This window comes from Xyrauchen texanus, chromosome 11, assembly GCF_025860055.1.
Source record: "Xyrauchen texanus isolate HMW12.3.18 chromosome 11, RBS_HiC_50CHRs, whole genome shotgun sequence".
NCBI classification, from domain to species: Eukaryota; Metazoa; Chordata; class Actinopteri; order Cypriniformes; family Catostomidae; genus Xyrauchen; species Xyrauchen texanus.
In genome coordinates, this window is record NC_068286.1 from 4,852,894 (window position 1) to 4,864,377 (window position 11,484).

The 11,484-nt window shown below is 39.1% G+C and overlaps 1 protein-coding gene across 1 annotated transcript; it reads right to left on the reverse strand.

Moving 5' to 3' along the window:
- Positions 1 to 6,032: 6,032 nt before the first annotated feature.
- zgc:172106 (uncharacterized protein LOC100136844 homolog) lies at positions 6,033 to 9,961 on the reverse strand. Its single transcript, XM_052137469.1, has 9 exons — positions 9,885 to 9,961; positions 9,665 to 9,708; positions 8,004 to 8,345; positions 7,671 to 7,919; positions 7,346 to 7,594; positions 7,113 to 7,203; positions 6,972 to 7,029; positions 6,814 to 6,885; positions 6,033 to 6,723 (listed from the first exon to the last, which is right to left on the reverse strand). The coding sequence occupies exons 2-9, from the start codon at positions 9,705 to 9,707 to the stop codon at positions 6,649 to 6,651; spliced, it is 1,179 nt and encodes a 392-aa protein (XP_051993429.1). The 5' UTR covers position 9,708; positions 9,885 to 9,961; the 3' UTR covers positions 6,033 to 6,648.
- Between the last annotated feature and the right edge of the window lie 1,523 nt (positions 9,962 to 11,484).

Sequence of the window (11,484 nt, forward strand, 5' to 3'; positions counted from 1 at the left end):
TGTGCAATGTCAAGTTATAACTCTAAAGGAGACCTCAGCTCTGTTTTATTCAGCTGTGCTGTGTCTTGCTGTTTTGAAAGGCATCCTGGACCGTTTTTGCAACTATCTGCGCTATTTTTAATTGTTTGTCTTTTGTAAACATGCACTAGATGGACGTCTTTGATCATTTTGATGCATTTCTGGTGATGCGAGCCATGTTTTGAGAGCGGTACAAGTGCAACACAGACTGCTAAAAGACTGGAAATGCCACTGAGCAGATGGAGATTGATGTACCAGGATATAATGACAAACTGATAGATTGTGATAGAAAAGACAATGATGAATTATAATGTATAATGTATAAAACATTTAAACAAAAAATAAAACTTAGATGATGGCTGAACTAGTTATTTTAAAAATATATAAGAAATATATGTATAATTTGCAAATATAACTATATGGAGAATGTTGTGAAATATTTAATAAAAGTTTGGCTTTACTCGAAATGTCAGGGGTACTTCAAGCTATATTAAATATATTTGGTCACATCGGTTCAGTTGATATAAAGTTTGGAAACTCTGATCTTCTGTAGTACAGTGTATAATCAGCACCTCGGACAGCAGCTTCACTCGACACCTCTACAGGATTCCTGACATCTACAGACAGACCTGAATCATGACATGTTGTTTCACCAGACTGGACCACAACATTTACTCGTCAACACTTAAACTGATCAGGCACTGTTCAAAGATGGTTATCGTGACCCTGTAAAGTAGACCTGAAGACCGGAAAACATAAACATGCCATTATGACTCATGGAGCAAAATAGATATAACGATGTGAACGGCAAAGAGAAATCTCTTTCATTCCACTCACATACTGTACGTTACTATAAACTGGCTTTTTGATTGTTTAAAAAAAATCTTCCTTTTTTACATATAAATATGCTCCTGATTGGACAAGTGGAAGACTCCAGTTCACCTCTGAGACGCTTCACTGTGTTCCACGCAAACAACTGAACCTGCTTTTGCTTCGTCTTGAATTATGGTACGTTCACTTCATGTCGGAATTACAGTTATTATGACATTTCAACTTGTAAAACGCATTTGTGCCTTTTAAAAGTTGCCGTTCTTTTTAATTTGACATGCTGAAAAAACAGCATCAAGTGGCAGTTCACACCAAATGCATTTTTGTGTCTGTCTGTGATGTTTTCCTATGTTTGCTATTCAAACAGTGCCAGACGGTTATCTTTAGTTGTTGTATTTTCAGCATCTTGTACAGGAGCTTTGCTGTTAGCGATTTTAGCCATTCTGGAACTTCAATGAGATCGTTTAATTAAACACAACCCCTTTCCTCAAAAAACCTGCCCTCCGAAGATACGTTAAAAGGGACACTGAGCAGAAGCGTCTGTCAAACACAACAGTAGCAAAATAACCCCCTCAGCTGACAACTGTTCTGAAAACCACTTACGTTCGTATAGCGTGTTTACCCTTGCCCTTGCTGCTGGTTTCATCCGTCAGTCCACGTCACCCGCAGGAACCGTTTTTTTCTTTATGGGGAAGAAGGACGGGGGTCTCCGGCCCTGCATTGACTACCGTGGATTAAATAGCATCACCATCAGAAACCGGTACCCCTTACCACTGCTGGGAAAAGCGTTCAAGTTGTTGCAGGGAGCATCCATCTTCACCAAGCTCGATTTGCGCAATGCTTACCATCTCATGCACATCCGGCAAGGCGACGAGTGGAAAACGACATTCAACACACCCACCGGTCACTATGAATATCAAGTGATGCCCTTCGGCCTGACCAATGCTCCAGCGGTGTTCCAGGCTTTGATTAATGACGCTCTCCAGGATATGCTAAACGTCTTCATGTTCATCTTTCTGGATGATATCCTGATCTTCTCGAGTTCCCTGCAAGAACACATTGAGCATGTTCAACTAGTGCCCAAACGCCTTCTAGAGAATAATTCGTATGTCAAGCCAGAAAAATGTGAGTTCCACGCCACTAAGGTGCAATTCTTGGGATTCGTAGTTGAACCCGGCCATACGCTCATGGATCCCAGCAAGGTCAAGGCTGACCATCAAGAGTGGCCCACCCCAGCCTCAGTCAAGGAAGTCCAGCGGTTTTTCGGCTTCGCCAGTTTTTATCGGAAATTCATCAAGAATTTCAGCTCTGTGGCATCACCTCTCTCAGCACTCACCAAGGCAAGCCGCACCCGTTTCCAGTGGACCCCAGAAGCCGAGAACGCCTTCGCCAAGCTCAAGCATCTGTTCACCTCAGCACCCATTCTCTCTCTCTGGCTGACCCTGAAGTTCCATTTGTTGTGGAGGTGGACGCCTCAGATATAGGAGTGGGAGCTGTGCTTTCTCAAAGAGGGAAGGATGAGCGGCTTCACCCATGTGCTTTTTTCTCCCATCGCCTTACATCAGCCAAAATTAATTATGATGTGGGGGACTGGGAACTCTTGTCAGTAAAACTGGCACTGGAGGAGTGGAGACATTGGCTCGAGGTTTCTACTCATCCTTTTCAAGTTCTTACGGACCACAAGATCCTTGAGTACATACAAAAAGCTAAGCGTCTGTATCCCTGTCAGGCCTGGTGGTCACTTTTTTTAACCGCTTTGAGTTTACACTTACTTACCGCCCAGGGTCCAAGAATCTCAAGCCGGATGGCCTGTCTCGAGTCTATGCCCCTTCTGTCCGAGAAGATTCTGTAAGATCATCATCCGGGTAACAGGATCGTGGCCCCGGTGTGGTGGAAGATCGTGGATGTGGTCAGACAGACTCAAGTCCGAGAACCTGATCTGGGCAATAGCCCTCCTGGCTGTCTGTTCGTTCCCCACTCTATCCGCTCTCAAGTTTTCCAGTGGGCTCATGCATATCCTCTCACCTGTCACCCGGGTTACGGTCGCACCCTCGAGTTTCTCTAAAGGCTTTTCTGGTGGCATACGATTAAGGAAGACACAGAGACGTTTGTTAAGGCCTGCACCATGTGCAACCAGATCAAGGCTTCTTACCGTGCCCCTCAGGGTCTTCTGTTTCTGCTTCCTATCCCTCGACGCCCCTGGTCTCATCACTCCATGGACTTCATCACAGGCCTCCCGTCATCCCACGGTAATACCACCATTTTTGTCATTATTGAGTTGTGAGTTCTAAGTTTTTTCCTTGGCTGGACTTAATGAGTTTTGTTTTGAAGATTTGTCTTTTGGAACATTACCTACTGCTCTGTTGCTCAGTGGATAGTCAATACCACTCCCTCACCAGAGACCCGGGTTTGAGACCGGCTCGTGACAAAAACTTTCTGAAAGATGAATTGAAACTGACAGAAAAGTGTTTCTCCAGTGTGAACATAACATTTAGGTTCAGTCTTACCTTGAATCATAAACATCAGAGAGAGAATATGAAATATCCTGGAAGACGTTAAAAAGTAAATTGCACAGATGGAAGTGAATTGGCAAGTTGTCAGAAAACAACAAATAAAACAGGTATCATATTTCTAACCATAAATCACATTGGCATTAGATTCAGTGAAAATAATTAATAGTGAATGGATTTAACAGATCCTGGTCAGTCCTAATTTAATGCGGAGTGAAAGCAGTTTCAATATGAAGCATGTATAAATGAATTATTGCATTGAAACAGCAATTAATCAGTTTTAGAATATTCAGAGAACTGTCTTACCTTGCTTTAGAGAAATCTCCAGTGTTCCAATGTCAAATATTTCAATGAGATCTGATCTATTATGAGGTTAAGTTTTTCACAAACATGGTAACACATGCCATCTCTCTTTACTTCCTCTTTCTGTGTGCCAATGCTCCTCCTACAGTCACAGCATACTAAAAACATTTCCTCAACATCAGGAACATTAAAAAACAGATACATGATTCAACATATGCTTAAGAAAATGTAGCCTAAAGCTACACCAAATAACTCAATTGCATCAGGGAGTCAAGCGAGTCTGTGATGCTTTATTCTGAACAGGCACATACAGTGGATATAAAAAAGTCTACACACCCCTGTTAAAATGGCAGGTTATTGTGATGTAAAAGAATGAGACAAAGATATACCAATGTAACAAAGCGCTTATACTAGAATTAAATACCAATTTAACTTACCGTATACCAATATTGTATACCAAAATAACAAAGTGCTTATACTAGAATTAAATACCAATGTAACAAAGCGCTTATACAAATGTTGTATACAAATGTAACAAATTGCTTATACCAATGTTGTAAACCAATGTAACAAAGCGCTTATACCAATGTTGTATACCAATATAGCACAGCGCTTATACCAATGTTGTAAACCAATGTAACAAAGCGCTTATACCAATGTTGTATACCAATGTAACAAATTGCTCATACCAATGTTGTATACCAATATAGCAAAGCGCTTATACCAATGCAACAAAGCGCTTATAACAATGTAAAAAAGTGCTTATACCAATGCAACAAAGCGCTTATAACAATGTACCAAAGCGCTTATACAAATGTTGTATACCAATATAGCAAAGCGCTTATACCAATGTTGTGAACCAATGTAACAAAGTGCTTATACCAATGTAACAAAGCGCTTATACCAATGCTGTATACCAATATAGCACAGCGCTTATACCAATGTTGTATACCAATGTAACAAATTGCTTATACCAATGTTGTATACCAATGTAACAAATTGCTTATACCAATGTTGTATACCAATATAGCAAACGCTTATACCAATGTACCAAAGCGCTTATACAAATGTTGTATACCAATATAGCAAAGCGCTTATACCAATGTTGTGAACCAATGTAACAAAGTGCTTATACCAATGTAACAAAGCGCTTATAACAATGTAACAAAGCGCTTATACCAATGTTGTATACCAATATAGCAAAGCGCTTATAACAATGTTGTATACCAAAGTAACATAGCGCTTATACCAATGCTGTATACCAATATAGCAAAGCGCTTATTCCAATGTTATATACCAATATAACAAAGCGATTATACCAAAGTTATATACCAATATAGCATAGCGCTTATACCAATGCTGTATACCAATATAGCAAAGCGCTTATACCAATTTAACAAAGCGCTTATAGCAATGTAAAAAAGTGCTTATTCCAATGTACCAAAGCGCTTATACAAATGTTGTATACCAATATAGCAAAGCGCTTATACCAATGTAACAAAGCGCTTATAACAATGTAAAAAGTGCTAATAACAATGTAACATAACGCTTATACCAATGTTGTATACCAATATAGCAAAGCGCTTATACCAATGTTGAATACCAAAGTAACATAGCGCTTATACCAATGCTGTATACCAATATAGCAAAGTGCTTATACCAATGTTATATACCAATATAACATAGCGCTTATACCAATGTTGTATACCAAAGTAACATAGCGCTTATACCAATGCTGTATACCAATATAGCAAAGCGCTTATACCAATGTTATATACCAATATAGCATAGCGCTTATACCAATGTTTTATACCAATGTAACAAAGTGCTTATACCAATGCTGTATACCAATAGGGCAAAGCGTTTATACCTATGTTATATACCAATATAACAAAGCGCTTATACCAATGTTATATACCAATGTAACAAAGCGCTTATAACAATGTAAAAAAGCGCTTATAACAATGTAACAAAGCGCTTATACCAATGTTGTATACCAATATAGCATAGCGCTTATACCAATGCTGTATACCAATAGGGCAAAGCGCTTATACCAATGTTATATACCAATATAACAAAGCGCTTATACCAATGTTATATACCAATGTAACAAAGCGCTTATAACAATGTAAAAAAGCGCTTATAACAATGTAACAAAGCGCTTATACCAATGCTGTATACAATATAGCAAAGCGCTTATACCAATGTTTTATACCATTATAACAAAGCGCTTATACCAATATTTTATACCAATGTAACAAAGTGCTTATACCAATGTTATATACCAATATAACAAAGCGCTTATACAAATGTTATATACCAATATAACATAGCGCTTATACCAATGTTATATACCAATATAACAAAGCGCTTATACCAATGTTGTATACCAATTTAACAAAGTGCTTATACCAATGTTATATACCAATTTAACAAAGTGCTTATACCAATGTTATATACCAATTTAACAAAGTGCTTATACCAATGTTGTAAGAGTTGTGAGCAACAAGCAATATTTCGGAAATGTGGCTTCTGTCTATCACATTTTCTATTTGTCTTATGCAAGTAAACGGTCATCAACATTTCCTCATTAAGAAAATCTTAGAAATGTCCTAATTCAGAATATAAAACAAATAGCAATAGAGTTTGTGGGGAATTATATTTGAATTGAATTAAGTGTAAGTAATGTTTAGCTTCCTTGGGTTGAAAAAAAAAAGAGATTACATCAAATACAGATTAAAGCAGTCGTTTTTTTGTATACAGCATGAGCTTGTCTCACAAGTAAAAAATGTTTTAATAAACAACTGTATTTAAGATTGTATTCAGCATCTCAGACAGCGCCTTCACTTCACACCTCTGCTGGATTCATTTCTCAACATCCTGACACATCATCTGGAGGAAAGTTTATGTCATTACATTTCTGTTGTGTTGAGTAATAACTAATTTATAGATTTATTAAGACCTAATAGATCCGTGCTACATAACATATTTAATCATCTGTGTTATAATATGTCGGATCCTTAGATTCAGTGTCGTCTGTGTTATTGCAGGATCTCTTCACGTTCTAGAGGAGAGCAAGAGTGAACATACACATCACAACAAATATTATATTATATTATACCCAAAACACCAAAACAACTGCAGAATAACTCACATGCAGTGTGTCATAATCTGAGCATCTGGACATGGGGTCAAGGGTCATGTAGGTTCCCTCAGGAGACTCGACCTGAAACACAGAATGATGACACAATTAATTACCCCTCCAGAACTGACGGATCACAAACTAGAAGAAACATGAGCAGATTTCGGCACCTTTGTTTTGTGTTGTAATCCTCTGTTGTTTTGCTCTTCTGATGGAGAAACTCTTTTCCTGTGAAACAGTCAGTTAAAGAAATATGCACATGTGTATTGGACTCAAAATAAATCCAAAATTGGCTTCCTCTAAATTCTCACCTCCTTATAAGCAGCGCGATGCCAACCATCAGTATCACAGAAGTAAGAAACGCCGCTGAAATGACTAATATCAAAACTGGGATTTTTCCTTCTTCAATGAAGAGTAGAGGAGAGACAGAAAAAGAAAGATTGTGAAGAACTGTTCTCAGACCAGTACTTAATTTAGAGACCCTGATTATATTTAGACAATCATTTTCAAAACTGCTTTGAGATGCACAATAACTGATTTTTACCTGCAACAGAGACTGATAGAGCAGCTGATCTCTGAGATCCATATTGATTCTGAGCCACACAGTAGAAGAATCCACTCTCTCGTGCACTGTAACTCTGTCCCGATCCAACAGATGAACTTTCATTCACCTTAAACCAGGTGTAGTTCAGAACAGGTGGGTTTGAATCACTGCTGCAGGTCAGAGTCACTGAATCACCCAAAACTATTTCACCAGATCCACTCATGGACACTGAGACTTTCTTTGGAGGATCTAAAATAATAATAATATTAATAAAGTCTTCATCACTTGTCTAGAGGTGAATTTGTATGAGTAACATCATACTCACATCTGACAGTGAGAGTGAGTGCAGGAGATGGGAGATGTTCAGGTTGTGTCACTGCACAGCTGTAGTTTCCTGTATCATCACTGCTGACTGACTTCAACAAGAGTTTATTTGTACTGAGAGATCCTGAGAAAGGTTTGCTGTTCTTGTACCAGGTATATTTAACACCGTTCCTGAGGTTGCAGGTGGTTTTACAAACTAAAACTGTTGAATTTCCCTCTATGACCTCTTGAGGAATCTCCACTCTGAGATCTGGATAGAAAAGTCACACATTGTTCAGACATTATGTGCAAATTCAGTTATTAATATTGTCATTCATGTGAAGTTTTACTTTACCGGTCACTTTGAGGTCAATACCAGGATAACCCAGCCATTTTTCCTTTTCCACATTTGTTATGATTTTGATGCAGTACATACTTTCATCCTGATCTGTTACGTTACTCAGTTTGAGAGAGAACATTTCTTTATTGTGGAAGTACTCAATCCTGCCATTGTAATGTGGATCATCAATCAAATCAGTGTTGTCTTTGCCATGAACTAGATTTATGGTCCATAATGTCTTTGTCACAGTGAGACTATTTGGGTGTGTATAACTGCCTGTTAGAAGAGTTGTAGATCCCTTCAGAGCACATTGATTAATATTTGTGTACTTCACATTCCAACTTTGGCCACAAATGCCTGAGAAACATAAAACATGTGAAAACAGATTTTAGAGTATTGAAGTGTGTGTGGGTGTGTGAGAGAGAGTGTGTATGTGCGTGTGCGTGTTTTTGTGATTTACGGGGACAATTTTTTAAGTTATAAACTGGTAATTACAAGGTTATTATGCTATAAATGTGATTTATGAGGACATTACGAGTGTCCCCATATTTCAAACAGCTTATAAATCATACTAAACAATGTTTTATTGAAAATGTAAAAATGCAGAAGGTTTTCTGTGAGGGTCAGGTTTAGGGGTTGTGTTAGGTTTAGAGGTAGGGTTAGGTTTAGGGTTAGGTTTAGGGGTAGGGTTAGGTTTAGAGGATAGAATCTATAGTTTATACAGTATAAAAGTCATTATGTCTATGGAAAGTCCTCATAATGATAGGTAGACCAACATGTGTGTGTGAGTGTTTGTGTGTGTGTGTGTGTGCGTGTGCGTGTGTGTGTGTGCGCGCGTGTGTGTGTCTGTGTATGTGTGTGTGTCTGTGTATGTGTGTGTGCACGTGTGTGTGTGTGTGTGCGTGAGTGTTTGTGTGTGTTTGTGCGTGTGTGTGCGTGTGTGTGTGTTTGTGTGTGTGTTCTTGTGTGTGTGCGTGTGCGTGTGTGTGCACGTGTGTGTGAGTGTGTGTGTGTGTGTGTGTATGTGTTTGTGAGTTTGTGTGTGTGCGAGTGTGCGAGAGTGTGTGTGAGTGTGTGTGTGCGAGTGTGTGTGTGCGCGTGAGTACGTGAGTACATGTTTGTGTGTGTGTGTGTGTGTGTGTGTGTGTTTGTGTGTGTGCGTGTGTTCTTGTGTGCGTGTGTGCTTGTGTGTGTGCATGTGTGTGTGTGTGTGTGTATGTGTGTGTGTATGTGTTTGTGAGTTTGTGTGTGTGCAAGAGTGTGTGTGTGTGTGCGAGTGTGTGCGTGCGCGTGAGTACGTGAGTACGTGTGTGTGTGTGTGTGTGTGTGTGTGCGTGAGTGTTTGTTTGTTTTTGTGTGTGTGTGTTTGTGTGTGTGTTCTTGTGTGTGTGTGTGTGTGTGTGTGTGTGTGAGAGTGTGTGTGTGTGAGTGTGTGTGTGCGAGTGTGAGTGTGCGCGTGAGTACGTGTTTGTATGTGTGTGTGTGTGTGTGTGTGTGTGTGTGTAAACTGCAAAACCTCAAACGCTGTGACTTCAACACATTCCTGTCACAGACATTGCACTGTACTTTAAAACAGAAGTACTTAAAAAACTTCCTGATTGACACATTTTATGGGTTGTGTCAGTAAATTGTTTCTTCACTATAAGTTTTATACATAAGATTTAGTTCAGACTCACCGGGAACCACAAGCAGAAAGATCCGAGAGAAAAGATTAAACATCCTACAACACAGAAAGAAGATATTTTTAAATGGCTCAAATATGTTTTTTCAAGACTCATATTTATAACAGCACATAGATTTTAACATATTTAAATGATTCAGTTTTATTTGAAGTGTTTTATATATAATGTTTATATCATAATGTTTATAGTAAACATTCAGAGAACTAATTCTTACCTTCCTTTATTGTAATCTGTCGTGTTCAGATGTCAAGTTGAGAATGAAAGCTGATCTACATGCAGTGAAGAAACCAACACACATCCTGTCTCTCTTTACTTCCTATTTCAAAAGCAAGAATGATCCTTCAGTCACATGACACAAGTGAAGATGTCCAGTGTGAGACTTTGAAAACTTGCACAAACACTAAATAAAAGGAAATCAAACAACAAATCCTAGTGAAAAATGTCAATGAAATATAATTGAATCTGTGTTGCGTTCATTCAGACAGACACAGAGGCAGAAGAGCAACTGAGTGTCCAAAACAAAGTTTGGGAGGAGTTTGCTCAACCAATCTGCCAATCAAATTGCAGGCTGCAGATTATATAAACCGCCGCTTAACTCACTCTAGTGACACTTCAGCATCCATCCTCAATCATCCTAGAGTCCCTGCCTTATAGCTTCCTCCATATTTTAAAGGGATAGTTCTCAAAAAAATGTCAACAGAACTCAAATTAAGATTTTTAGAAGAATATTTCAGCTCTGTTGGTCCATACAATGCAAGTGAATGGTGACCAGAACTTTTGAAGCACCAATAAAGCACATAAAGGCAGCATAAAAGAACTCCACAAGAATCCAGTGGTTTAATCCATGTCTTCAGAAGTGATATAATGGGTGTGGTTTAGAAACAGTTCAATATTTTAGTTCATTTTTTTCGCTCCCCTTTTCTACCCAATCTGGCACGCCCAATTGGCAATGCGCTCTAAGTCCTCGTGGTGGCATCACATCAATCGGGTGGTGGAGGACGAATCTCAGTTACCTCCACGTCTGAGATGTCAATCTGCACATCTTATCATGTGGCTTGTTGAGCATGTTACCGCGGAGATGTAGCGCGTGTGGAGGCTTCACGCTATTCTCCGCGGCATCAACTCACCACGTGCCCCACCGAGACCGAGAACCACATTATTGCGACCATGACGAGGTTACCCCATGTGACTCTACCCTCCCTAGCAACTGGGCCAATTTGGTTGCTAAGGAGTTCAGGCTGGATTCGAACTAGCGACTCCAGGTGTGATAGTCAGCGTCAGTACTCTGAGCTGCCCAGGCCCCATTTAAGTACATTTTTAATATAAATCTCCACCTTTGAAAAGCCCCAAGCAGTAGGTGGCTGAATGTGGAAGTGAAAGTGAAACTGTAGATTTGCAGTAAAGAAAATAAAAGGACTTAAATAATGATTTATTTCTCACCCACACCTATCATATCACCGCAGAAGACACGGATTTAACCACTGGAGTCATCTGGAGGCCCATAATGTGGATTTTGGAGCTTCAAAATTCTGGTCACCATTCACTTGCATTGTATGGACCAACAGAGCTGAAATATTCTACTAAAAATCTTCATTTGTGTTCTGCAGAATTAAAAAGACAACACAACACACAGCAGTGTCAGAAAACTTCTGTACATATAGAGATAAATTCGCTTGCTTACCTTATCTATGAAAACTGACACCCACTTGTTAAAGGGTTTCATTGTCATGACAACAAAGTTGCAATATTAGATAGGACTTGTATACTTTAAGGAGTATGTCACAAAGTCAAAAGCTTTTATTTTGTAATAAATG

Bases quoted from the DNA above. Each gene is read 5' to 3' on its own strand.
- zgc:172106 (XM_052137469.1), bottom strand. From the start codon at position 9,707: ATGTTTAATCTTTTCTCTCGGATCTTTCTGCTTGTGGTTCCCG. The intron at 8,346-9,664 runs GTGAGTCTGAAC...TATGTTTCTCAG, and splicing joins CTTTCTGCTTGTGGTTCCCG to GCATTTGTGGCCAAAGTTGG. The intron at 6,886-6,971 runs GTGCCGAAATCT...TCTGTGTTTCAG, and splicing joins GATTACAACACAAAACAAAG to GTCGAGTCTCCTGAGGGAAC.